Raw genomic sequence first — 13,415 nt, 5'->3', positions numbered from 1 at the left:
TGATTTTGACCTGCAAGAGCAGGATTAAGTTCAGCATTAACAATCCAAATCACAATGTAAAAGGGCTCCAATTGGAAGAAGAAAATTACTAATCTCTTCCACAATTGTTTTTCTTCAAGGTGCATTGTGCATGTTGATTCCATTCTTGGTGTGTGCATGCCCCAAGTACAGCTGCTACAAGTTTTTCCCTCAGCGGTACATCAAGGCAGCTCAAAAGCTCTTTGCTCCAGTGTAGAGAAGGAGGAAGATGGGTCATGATAGGGACATATGCAACACATCTTGGAGAAAACCATGTATGGAACAAGTACTGTCTTTTCTTTGTTGAGTAACTGCACAAGTGCATTCCAGTCTTGATGGCTTATCTGGGTCTACCTGAACAACTGCAACCATTTCTCTTGATTGCTGAGTGATGACATAACAGGAAATACACATGTGCAGCAAAGGCCAAGATGCCACCTACCAACATCTAGGATAGCCAGGAAAGTTCCTGAAGCCTCTTGCAATCTTAGCAAATGTGTTGTCACTGTGCTTGGGGGATAACATTAGATCAACGGTAGCACAAAGAATACACAAGGCTGTCCAAGATGCTGTTCTCCAAGATGAAATCGGCAGCCCCTCCATACTCTCTGGGAAAACCACAAAGAGATCAGAATACAGACAGAACTGTTGGGACCTATCAAGGTAGACTGCTAATGCTCTCCTAACCTCTACAGCATGGAGCCTTTCCTCATCTTTATTTAGGCGTGGTATGGGGAAAAAATCAAAGTCAGGCAAATCACTTGATTGACACAGTAGATATATACCATAGCTGAGATAAAATTTGGATGAACATGCAAGTAAACTTTATCTTTAAAGAAAACAGCATAAGGATGGCCAGAGATCAGGCAGGGCCTGCAGCTCACCTTCCCCACTGCCTAGCAGAAGTGATGAGCATCAAAAAAATGCTATGTTCATTGAAATATGCAATAAAGTGCAGCTGGTAGCTAAAGGTTCAAAAGGACCCATAAGCTTTGACCATTGTTAAAAGCTCAGAGCCCATAGGGTTCAGGATTTTTTCCTGAGTATACATCTTTCCAATTCTTTCAAACATCTTACTGACAAACTATTAGAGGAAAAAAAACCAAAAAACCAAAGCCACAATCCAGGGTTGAAGGCCAAGATAGTTCCATCAAGGTCCTCTTAACAGATAACAGAACAAGCCATGCTTTTTCAGGTATGAAAGATTATCCAAAATATGCTAGACTGAAAAATGAATGTGTGGAACTTCAAACTGACGCTATCAAACAAAACACATACTTAAAGAGCTAAGTAGCACTAAAGCAAGACCAACAGATTACAATAACTATTGAGAACAGTTAGAAGAAAGACATTATAGAGGTCTCACAGGAGTAGCTTGGCCTTCTACACCTGCCTGCAGTGGCATGGGGCAGCAGATACCCCAAGGCGTACCACTGAAGAAAAATTTCCTAACAACTATGCCTGGATTGTATGCCCACCAAGAGAGGAACACACATCTACAATTACTCAAAACGATTACCTCCTGCTGTCTTGCTTGAACGTATACAGGAAATAAGTTTGGATTTGAAAAGATTGCAATAAAACAGTTGAAAAGGAAAATTCACCACCACTGTAGTTTTGAACTTGGGAAATGCATTAATGCAATGTGCATCTTATTATTTCATTCTCAACATGTGCACTGTAATTTAAAATAGCACCATTTGCACCAAAGCATAGTATGAACTGAAATGCCATCACTGAATTGAACAAAAATTACAAACTGGAATTAGCTGATCATTAAGACAATGAAGTCAACCATACCTAGCACTACTAGATAGGATCATCTGATACATTTTCTTAATGCTGACTATCATTAGCAGCAATTTATTGTTAAAAGCGTCCTCATCTATTCTCAAGTTAATTTGACTTTCTTCAGACCTGTTACAGTTAGGTTAAAAAGAAAGAGAGGGATAGAAGCGGACCTTTGGATGACGGCAGGTGGGAGATCATTAGATACTTCGCCATTCTCGGACACCACTGGCTTCTCAGAGGTATGACTTACACCATCTCCTTCTATTACAAGGAAACACCACACAGCTTGGTCATAATTACAAGTCTGAAATGTCAAGCCAAGCTTTTGCAATGCAGTATTTTACATTCTGTCAGAAAATCTCAATGTGCACCAGTTAACTAAATCTACTGCAACCTAAACAGAGTTTATTTTTAAATTATTTGTAGCCAAAGCCTTTTACATCTACTCAAAAAACTTAAGTGATTGAGCTGTTCCCTAAAATATTTAACATTGTTTAAATAATTAACTTAAAATTCAGACAGACATTAGGAAATAATGTTATACTCTGGTTACAGTCATTCACAATACTGTGACCTTTTCCGTTTGGAAAAAGATGGTTACTTACCTGTATCATAACTGTTGTTTTTTCAGATGTGGATACAGAAATGTATTCCACTCAGGTGTGGGCACATGCAGCCCCCAAAGCTGAAGAACTCTGCCTAGTAATATGTATAAGGGAGTAGGCCTTACTATGGCTATCTATAAGGGCAGCACCACCCCAATTTCCCTGAAGGTCCTTTGCACCAAAACAGCCTGGAAACTTCAATGCAGATGGGATGAAAAGATTACTCACCTGTGAACTCTAATTCTTCAAGTCACGTCCCCACTATGGGGTGCCCCATTTTAGGTGCAGATGCACATTTGAGCAGAGATTTTCATTAGAGGTCTGTTGGGCATGTGCAGAGCCCCACAGATCCCTATGCCTTGCTGAAGCTACGTCAGACCAGCACAGGTAAACCAGCCTCTGTTCCTTTGCTAGTGCAAAATCCCACCAAGAAAATTCTGAAACAAAGGACAAGGAGAGTGAACACAGCATCTTCCATAAGGACACACTTTTCAAAGAACTACAGTTACTGCACAGAGTAACCTTCCACTCTCCTTCAAGTATCATCCCTACAGGTACTCCACTTCCGGTGACTTCTGAGCAGTGCTGCAGGAGGAAGGAGTTTCATAACAGAAAGAGTACAGAAGACAGAACTGCACTGAGGCATGAACCATGGAATAACATTTGGTGTAACTATGTACTGAAGACTGTGTAGTGGCCCTGCAGATTTCACCTCCTGGAATGTCCTTAATAAGGCCAGACTGTTGTCTGCAACCTCGTAGAGAGCCAGAACCCTAGCAGGAGACTAGGCATTGGACATCTCACAGCTACCAACAATACCTCCTGAAATCTATCTTGATGGTCTCTGGGTAGAAACAGAGGAACACTTAGAATCTGTCAGATTCCCCATGTGAGAAGAAGCATATTGGAGATCAGCAAACCTGACATTAAGAGTTAGCACAGGAAGAACAGAAGTCAAGGTAATCAGATAGACCTGTTCTTGATCTTCCTCCTCCCTTTGACTTGGGGATTCAGGGAGTACTAGGAGTAAACTCTTTTTCCCTGAAGATGAGGAAGAATCTCCTCTGTGGCACCCAGAGGACTCACTGTTTGTATCTGATTGATGAAGAGTGACTCATAGTGGACTATCCAGGGACAAGGATAGGGGGATAGGAGGGAGACTGGATATTTAAACTGAATAACAAAATTCAATCGTACTGTGCTAAATACCTGTCCAATTACAGCCTCCCAACAGAAGCAGGAAAACGTATCCCAGAACGGAAAGGACAGGGACGTGATGTTCCAAGTTGAAGCACTGCTATTGAGACAAGTTAAATAGGCTGTCAAGGCAAAGAGAGGAAAGGATGGACTGTTTGGCCAGAATCAGACACAGAAAATCATCTTTGCAATCTGCGCCCCTTGCTGAAGAAATCCTGCTGCCTAAGAGTAAGGGAACTGATGGAAACATTGATGAGGGTGATATTTAATGCTGCTGCCACTGATGACTCCAAAAGCCACGTCTCCTTGGAGCCTGAACATAAATCCTCAAGGAACACAAGAGGAGTTTGGAGTCTTTAAAGGATGTAATGTCTCATCATTTTCTTAGTAATGAATGAGTGACCAAAACCAGCAAGTTTTCTGGGCTCTGTTGGATCTCAGAAGCCATGCCAGGATTTGCAACCAGAAGATCCACATCATTTTTAAGACTATGGCCGTGAGCCTGGATGAAACATCCACTATAGCCAGAGATGACTGCAATGATGGCACTCTGCAACAACAACCAGAATCCTTCAGGGAGGAGTTCAAAGCTAACTCACCTACAAATTTGGGCATGGGGCCCAGTTAACAAACTCATACTTACGCAACACCACATGCTGGCAGCAATCCACATCTGCATGGGGAACCTGATGAGGAGAAATCCCTCTTCTTTCTGGTGAGGAATCTGAGCTCGGTTGAGAAGATCCCTCCTGTATTAGTTCCCACCCCTCAGTACCTCCGAGGGTCCTAAAGCCATAGGGGAGTACGCTGTGCTAAGGCAAAACTCATGGCCTGCTCAAGAAGATGATCCTTTACTCTTAAGTCTCAAGGCACCTGTGTCCAAAGGCCACTCAGCTGCTTAATAAGCCCTGGGATTCCATGGCTGAGGGAGGGACACCGCTCCTCCAGCTACAGAAGCTCCCTGCTCAAGCTGAAGAAGCACATCCCTCCCTACCAGCTGGGAGAAGACATAAAGAGGAGTGAGTGAGTGAGTAAGTGGAAGAGGGGTCAGTGTACTGGAGAGGGAAGTCAAGGCATCCCATCTCCCAGCTGGGCTGCAGTGGTGGCAGTCAGGCAAAGAGAGGAAAGAAATTAATTTGATCATGGGAGCTAGAGTTGGCTTCAGCTGCCTGTTAGAAACAGTACTCCCCCCTAAAGGGAAAAAACAGTGAAGGCAAGTGTGAATTCAACACCCCGTCCCTTCCCTTCCCTCCCCTTCTTGCTGCAGGCAGAGAGAAATAATTGGGAGATGTGGGGAGCGGTCATGGTGGTGCTGCCCTTATTTAGCCACAGAAAGAGTTAGGAAGGAAAGGGTGCAAACTCTATCCCTACAGGCAGGCAAAATTCTCCAGCTTTGGTATGCTAGCCATGCTTACTCATCTGCAACCACATGGAGAAGAAGGACAGAGACTTTACTCTCTCCTCCAGTTTTTCAAAAATTACATGGCAACTTTTTTCTCTTATCTTCATATTTGTTCATTACACACGGTACATATAAGAAAGGACAGGAAGTTCATAAAAAGAACACCTTCCATACATTAAAGCTTTTAAAATCTATTATAAGTACAAACTTGTCTCCATTTTATTCCATTAAGTATTTACATTCGCTGTTTCCCTTTTAATGGTGTTTCTAATTCTTGTTTAGTTATATTTATATTGTTATGAATTCCATGCTGTTGACATTACTTACAAAAATTATTTTAACATTCAACTAATTCTGTTCCTCTTCCCCCAAATAGAATACGAAAGTCTAGCCCAAGGGAACCTCAACATTTCCTAATACTAAACCTATGATTGTCTTCTGAATCTCTCTTTTCCAAATGAGCATAAACAGACTATTTTGTCTGACAAATAGGTGGAACGTTTGACTTGCTAACTATGCCGGCTAGCAGGATACAGCCAGTTCCTCAGGATTTGCACCAGTGTTGCTGTGGACACTTTTTATATGTAAATAAAAATTAGGAAAAATAATGAAGTGGGGGACAATAAGTTAGGTTCCACATCATCAAATACTTATGCACGTGCCTAATTTTGAGCATGGATACCACCACTACAGTCAATTTGCTTGCTCATCTCTGTATGCACTTTGCTAACTGTGATCTCATTTGTACAGTTTTCCCAATTTACTTATTTTTACTATGAGCCCAGAACAACTAGTTTTTATCGGTTGGACAGCCCCTTTCTTTTTTAATTGATGAATGAGATTATAAAGATGTTTTTAAGTCAGTTTACCTTACTGCAGCATGCAGGCATTTTGAATACAGTGTACTGACTGTACATAAATTACTTTAAGAGTAAAAGAACAGGCATGAACACATTTAATGCACAAAAATGCTACTTTAACATTAAAGTTGATGGTACAGAGTAATCACTAAGAAAATTAGACATTAACAAGCTGTATCACCTTTAGGCAAGGGAGGACAGATAACCTAGATATTAAGTCACCAAACTGAGCATCAGAAAATCTACTGCTGACTGTGCCAATGACCATGCCTTGCAGATCATGTAAGGCTTCCTGTTTCTCAGTGTCCTCATATATAAAATAGGCATAATATTTCTCTATTCCACATGAATGATGTGAGCCAACCACACTCTGGTGAAGAACACCACAGACTGCTTATAAAAGAAGGAAGTAAGTCCTTAGTAAAATACATGATAGTATGCAGTAAAGACCACTGCTAGAGAGACTGTACACATGTACAATACTAACTTAGATACTACAGTCATGGAGCTTTAGAGAAGATTTACATTAAATGAGATTGGATTAAGGATTAGCTTTAACTCATACTGCTTTGTTATGAATGGTGTGAAGGGCAGGCCTTTTTCTTCTGAATGTATTCTCTTTGGTTTAGCAATGGCACAGTCTGACTATTCACTCTGCAAAGTTATCACTTTGCATCACAGGTTTTTTCTAATTTTAGAAGTATGTGCATGGTCTTTCTTGGCTTCCATGAACACCCAACTCACATTAACAGGTTCCCCGCAAGACTTTAAAATTAAGTAAGGAGTGCAGGCTGCTAATGGAATTCAGCTTTTAAAACAAAATCAGCTGTACTCACAGCAGCAGCAGAAGAGAAACCAGAGATCTCAAAATGCATCCCTCTTTGATAGAGCAGCAAGAAATAAACTCTGCTGGAGTACAGAGCCGACCTAAAAATAGCCAGGAAAATAGCAGGGCTATCACATGAAACACTTAGAGTTTTTAAAATATTATTTAACCTTGAGATGTAAAACATATTACTTATAAAACTGCACTTCAGTAAACTCTTCTGGGCTCTTAAGTGCCAGAGGGAGTAATGATAGTTGCAACATCACAGCAAGATACCCATGACCTTAAGGAGTCATTTTATTTGATTTTTCTTAAAGGCATATTTACAGTCAGTTACTAGCAGAACTATCCATCCCACGCTATTTGGGGAAGTAAATTTGGCAGATAACCTTTACCATAAATTGAAGCCATAAACATGCACATTGGTGAGTGGGGAAAATTTCTTTCTAAACTTGTACTAACATTAGGAAGGTGGAACATGGAAATGTCTTTGAAGTAGATGATGAAATAACTATCCATAGTATTTTGCAAGGCAAGTTCTATGCAATGTCTGCTTAATCTCAATCCCTGTGTCTACACATCCCCCTTCCTTTCGAAAGGTGCATGTTAATGAGCGGGTTCGAAAGATGCTAATGAGGCGCTGCAATGAATATGCAGTGCCTCATTAGCATAATGGCAGCCGCGGAGAATCGAAAGTGCAGCTTTTTGATTCGCATGTCATCCATGGAGATGGGACCTTCCGAAAGGACCCTCCCAGTTTTTGAAAGCCCAGATAGCCCTATCACCAGATAGGAAGAAGGGCTTTCGAAAACTGGCTGGGGGTCCTTTCAGAAGGTCCCATTTCCACGAGTGGCGCGTGATTCGAAAAGCCGCACTTTTGAATCACCGCAGCCACAATTATGCTAATGAGGCACTGCATATTCATTGCAGTGCCTCATTAGCATCTTTCGAACGTGCTCATTAACATGCCCCTTTCGAAAGGAAGGGGCACGTGTAGAGACAGCCAATACATATAAAGTGGTTGTAATTTGGAACAAAAAGCATAGAGAAACACCACTTGCCCCTAAATACAGACCAAGTTCGAAGGTAGCTTTTTATTATTCTTGACTCAGAACTACCTGAATAAATGTATTAAAAAGTGTGAAAATGAGTAATGTACATTTCTTTTTGTTTATAAATTAAGTGTTTTTAATGTATACTAGTGTGTGGAAAAATATACTATTAAAGCTATAAAAAAAAACATTTAATACTACTACTACAAATGTACTTTAGCTGCTGATAGGTACTTTATGAATGCTATTTATATTTCAACATAATCCTAACTATACCTGCATCACTGGCAGATTCTCCTGGGGGAAAAAAAAAAAAAAAAAAAAAATCAGTCAGTCTTCTAAAAAGAGATTTTTTTTTTTTTAATCAAGAAACAACTACAGACAACTACAACTCAGAAAGGGATCAAATCATTACCATGAACAGCAAATAATTTAATTGAGTTCTCCTGGCTGAAGCAATATTAATGAAGACAGTTAACTCCTGAAGCATTCCTCGATGCAAAACTGACATTCAACATTCACCTCCAGATAAACTGGAATGCTCTCTGCCATTGGTTCCCCTTGGAGAGGGTCAGAGATGCCATGACCCACCTGAGATAGTGTAATTATCATCATCTTTATTATTATTTACTCCCTGTAATGGCAGTTAGAATACTTGTGGGTGTCAGAATTAAGATTTAATATTTTAAATGGAAAAAAACCTGCTGACACAAGTGAAAGTAAAATACAAATACACATGGAATACAGAGCAAATGGTATATTCTGTAAAAAGCCTTCTTCAGAGATAATAAAATATGCCAAAAGCCACAGAACTGAAAGAAAAGTGGGATATGCAAATTAAGCTCTATTAATTGTTATGCTTTTTTTTGGCAAGAAGATTTATATCAATGATAAATGTGTTTCAAAACAGTTTTAAATTATTCTTTCACTAGGCACTGCTGGTTACTTCTGACAAGAAAGCGAGGAAAAGACTGATGTAACTGAGCTTCTCGATCACTGCCAAATAAATCTCTAACCTACTAAGAAACTTACTAAAGCCTTAGTCTTTATCAAGTGTACTCTAATTAATTTTGAATTTTACCCATTGTGAAAATTCCTAGCTCTACAGACAGCTTGCATTTATACGCACATTTATGATTACTTAGGTCTGGAATATATTTAACAGTTAGGTCAATACAGGTACATTGGTCAAGGGTGGGGGAAAAAACATGCCCCTCAGGGCCGTAGCTATGCTGATGTAACCACTAAAAGAGACAACTACATCCCTGGAAAAATGCTTCCTTGGACATAGCTAGCATTGCTTGGAGTGCTGGTGGCCCTACCCCCAATCGAAAAATCCCTTTAGCTAGTATATGTTCATAACCTAGCTATGCCAATATTGTCTCCACGGTGTACAGATACCCACAATCATCTAACCATAACAGAAAGATTCTGAAGTCTATGGAGTCATCCTATTTAGAATCAAAACAAAAGGCAGTCAAGTAGCACTTTAAAGACTAACAAAATAATTTATTAGGTGACCTTTCTTGGGACAGACCCACTTCTTCAGACCATAGCCATACCAGAACAGACTTGATATTTAAGGCACAGAGAAGCAAAACTAGTGATCAAGGTGGACAAATCAGAAAAAAAAATTATCAAGATGAGCAAATCAGAGAGTAAAGGGGCAGAAGGGGGAGTGGAGTCAAGAATTAGATTAAGCCAAGTATGCAAACGAGCCCCTATAATGACCCAAAAAATTCCCATCCTGGTTCAAACCACGTGTTAATGTGTCGAATTTGAATATAAGAGAGTTCAGCAGCCTCTCTCTCCAAAGCAGTGCGAAAATTCCTCATCAGTAAAACCCAAACTTTTAAGTCATTAACAGAATGGCCCACTCCATTAAAATGGTGGCTGACTGGTTTGTGGATCAGGAGTGTTTTTATGTCTGTTTTGTGCCCATTAACTCTTTGTGTAAGAGAGTTTGAAGTCTGTCCAATACACAAAGCATCTGGGCATTGTTGGCACATGATGGCATATATATGATGTTAGCTGAGGAACATGAGAATGTGCCCGTGATTCTGTGAATAACGTGGTTAGGTCCAGTGATGGTATCTCCAGAATAGATATGTGGACAAATCTGGCAGCAGGCTTTGTTGCCAGGAAAAGTTCCAAGACTGGTGTTTCTGCGCTACAGACTGTTGGTGAGAATCCTCATAAGGTTGGCAGGCTGTCTGTAGGAGAGAACAGGCCTGTCACCTAGGACCATCTGGAGTGTGGCATCCTGATTAAGGATAGGTTGTAGGTTTTTAATAACGTGTTGCAGTGGTTTGAGTTGGGGGCTGTAGGAAATGACCAGTGATGTTCTGTTCTTGGATTTTTTGGACCTATCATGGAGTTGCTGGTCTCTCGGTATTTGTCTGTCCCTGTCTATTTGTTTTTTTACTTCTCCTGGTGGGTAATTCAGGTTTATGAATATTTGGTAAAGATCTTGTAGTTTTCAGTCCGTCAGTAGGATCGGAGCAAACGCAATTGTACCTAAGGGCTTGACTGTAAACAATGGATCTAGTTACGTGTGCAGGATGGAAGCTAGAAGCGTGTAGGTGAGTATAGCGATTAGTGGGTTTCTGGTACAGTGTGGTACCGATTAGGCCATCGGCTGAGAAGAGAGGCTGCTGAACTCTTTTATATTGAAATTCGACACATTAACACATGGTTTGAACCAGGATGGGAATTTTCTGGGTCATTATAGGGGCTCGTCTGCATAATTGGCTTAATCTAATTCTTGACTCCCCCTGTCCCCGCCTTCTGCCCCTCTACTCTCTGATTTGCTCCCCTTGATTTTTTTTTCCCTGATTTGTCCACCTTGATTACTAGTTTTGGTTCTCTGTGACTTAAATATTGAGTCTATTCTGGTATGGCTATGGTCTGAAGAAGTGGATCTGTCCCACGAAAGCTCACCTAATAAATTATTTTGTCAGTCTTTGAAGTGCTACTTGACTGCTTTTTTGTTTTGATAGTATATAGACTAGCACAGCTTTCTCTCTGTTCCTGTTTCTCCAGCTTTCCTCCAGCTTTCTCCAGCTTTCTCTCTGTTCCTATTGCATGCATGTAATGCATGTTGGAAAAAATAACCCAAATTACACGTACTACATGATTGGGTCAAATTTAGCTACGACAGATCAGGAAAGGGATCTTGGAGTTATAGTGGATAGTTCTCTGAAGACATCCACGCAGTGTGCAGCGGCAGTTAGTAAGGCAAATAGGATGTTAGGAATTATTAAAAAAGGGATCGATAATAAGACAAAAGATATCATACTTCCCCTATATAAAACTATGGTACGCCCACATCTTGAGTACTGCGTGCAGATGTGGTCTCCTCACCTCAAAAAAGATATATTGGCATTAGAAAAGGTTCAGAAAAGGGCGACTAAGATGATTAGGGGCTTGGAACGGGTCCCACATGGGGAGAGGCTAGAGAGACTGGGACTTTTCAGTTTGGAAAAGAGGCGATTGAGGGGCGATATGATAGAGGTATATAAAATCATGAATGGTGTGGAGAAAGTGAATATAGAAAAATTATTTACCTTTTCCCATAATACAAGAACTAGGGGACACCAAATGAAATTGATGGGTAGTAGGTTCAAAACTAATAAAAGGGAATTTTTCTTCACACAGCGCACAGTCAACCTGTGGAACTCCTTGCCCGAGGAGGCTGTGAAGGCCAGGACTCTATTAGGGTTTAAAAAAGAGCTTGATAAATTTTTGCAGGTTAGGTCCATAAATGGCTATTAGCCAGGGATAAAGTATGGTGCCCTAGCCTTCAGAACAAGGGCAGGAGATGGATGGCAGATGATAAATCACTTGATCATTGTCTTCTGTTCTCCTTCTCTGGGGCACCTGGCATTGGCCACCATCAGCAGATGGGATGCTGGGCTGGATGGACCTTTGGTCTGACCCAGTATGGCGATTCTTATGTTCTTATGTTCTTATTTACAATGTGACCCCAAACCTCTAATGAACCTCTGTGAGTTGGTCTTATACCTACTCAAATGAAAGTAAAGGAATACAAAATTATTGAATTAATTTTTCCAGAACTGCAAAATATAAGGCTTCGTACACTCAATAAAATACAAGGAAAATGGCCTGAGGAGTTCTCACAGCTGTGAAAGATGGTCAGCTGCCATCTAGATTTCATTAGAGTGAAACAGCTACTAGGCCTTATCTAAGGCCACAGGTTTTATAGGAACAGGCTTTCATCCCCTGCAAGTGTAGCATCAATTTTCCATTAACCCATGTGTCTGGATGGAAAGAAAATAATTGGTCCAGATTTCAGCCTGCACTCTTGATTTCTAAATTTTAATTTATTTACCCTGTTATTTAGATATTCTTATATGGTAATTCATGGAAACAACTTAAAGGGGTCTTAAACAGTGAAGGGAGGATGAGAAAATGGAATTTGCTGTGAAATCTTGTACATGACTAGCAGACTGCAACAGCCTGTAGATATGCCCAGGGAAAGCCAATCACTAGACACTGGGGACATCTTGTAATTCCTCAATTCTTGGATGGGAATAGTTATCAAGATGGGTTGCAACCGGTCTGTATCTCCCAACACATGGAATCTTGCCAACTGCCTCTTCTCCAATCTGCCTGAATTACAGTGCAAATGTAATAGCACTGTGGTCTGTCATTGTACCCCGTTCTCCCTTCCCTGAACACGCACTGTATTTTTAATATCCCTTTCACTGCACAGTTTATTGGAAGAAAAATGGTAGCCGGATTTTTGGTCACCATAGGAGGGAGAGTATACATAAAATAAAAACAGACCAGAAAATAAAGCTTTATGATGTGCAGCAAGGATTTCAAATCTAGTATAAAATTCTTCATGAATACAACTGGATAGCAAATGTGAAGTGAGTCAATTCTACAACTCATTAGCATATATTAGAGTACCACCTGTTATCCTAAAGTATTTACTTGAAACGCCTTAGTAGGAAAGGTGTGATTTCTGAACTATGGAGTTCACTAATAATCACAAGGTAAGAGTAATTACAGGGGAGCACTTAGATCTGCGAGAAAAGGGAACACAGCTTAACTTTTTACATGCATTGAGGAGCATGCACCGGAATTCTGAGGTACTGAATAAGGGCTTTTTTGTTTTTTTTTTCTTCCTTACCTTGCTGTTTTATTGCAGGTTTGGGTTCAGTTTTTGCATGCAATATGCTAGCTGCTTTTTCATCTGAAACATTATCTGAAGGACTGTTAGTTTCCACTATTCCTAGCATAAAAGAATTTATAAGAGGAAGAATTAATAATAGAAATTTAGAATAAATTGCTGTGTGAAATATTTAATCCACTCACTCCCTGTTTAAGGGTTACTCTGGTTTAATGAAGTATCTTAGTGAAATAAGAAAAGTTGTAAATCTACAATGGCTTTTTAATATAGTGAAGTATAAAAAAACAAAAAATAACCACAGCAAATTTTTACTGTAAGAAGCAAAAGAATGAACTATACAAGTTACAAACCCAACAAAGTTTATTCTATTCAGTTTACAAATATAAAGTATCATCTACTAGCAGGGTAAGCATTTATGTATTTATGTATTTATCTAGTAAAACCTAAGCACTTAATAAAGTATGCTTTCTGGATTATATGACAAATGTCTGATTCAGTTCCAGTAA

At 40.0% G+C, this 13,415-nt stretch overlaps 1 protein-coding gene across 4 annotated transcripts in view; it reads right to left on the bottom strand.

Annotated features, from left to right (window-relative positions):
- The window catches only part of TRAF3IP1 (TRAF3 interacting protein 1), a 71,165-nt gene that overhangs the window by 30,518 nt on the left and 27,232 nt on the right, over positions 1 to 13,415 (bottom strand). For 2 of the 4 annotated variants that reach the window (XM_075001329.1, XM_075001332.1), the window contains exons 8-10: positions 12,910 to 13,011; positions 8,028 to 8,048; positions 1,980 to 2,070 (exon numbers count right to left, since the gene is read on the bottom strand). In XM_075001329.1, the coding sequence (XP_074857430.1) occupies positions 1,980 to 2,070; positions 8,028 to 8,048; positions 12,910 to 13,011 (214 nt within the window). The remainder of the gene's footprint in view (positions 1 to 1,979; positions 2,071 to 8,027; positions 8,049 to 12,909; positions 13,012 to 13,415) is intronic. The other 2 variants (XM_075001330.1, XM_075001331.1) reach the window with 2 other exon arrangements.

The sequence above is a fragment of the Carettochelys insculpta genome, chromosome 8 (assembly GCF_033958435.1).
Source record: "Carettochelys insculpta isolate YL-2023 chromosome 8, ASM3395843v1, whole genome shotgun sequence".
Classification (NCBI taxonomy): Eukaryota; Metazoa; Chordata; order Testudines; family Carettochelyidae; genus Carettochelys; species Carettochelys insculpta.
The sequence above is the reverse complement of the archived record's forward strand: the minus strand, read 5'-3'. Positions and strand labels throughout refer to the sequence as shown.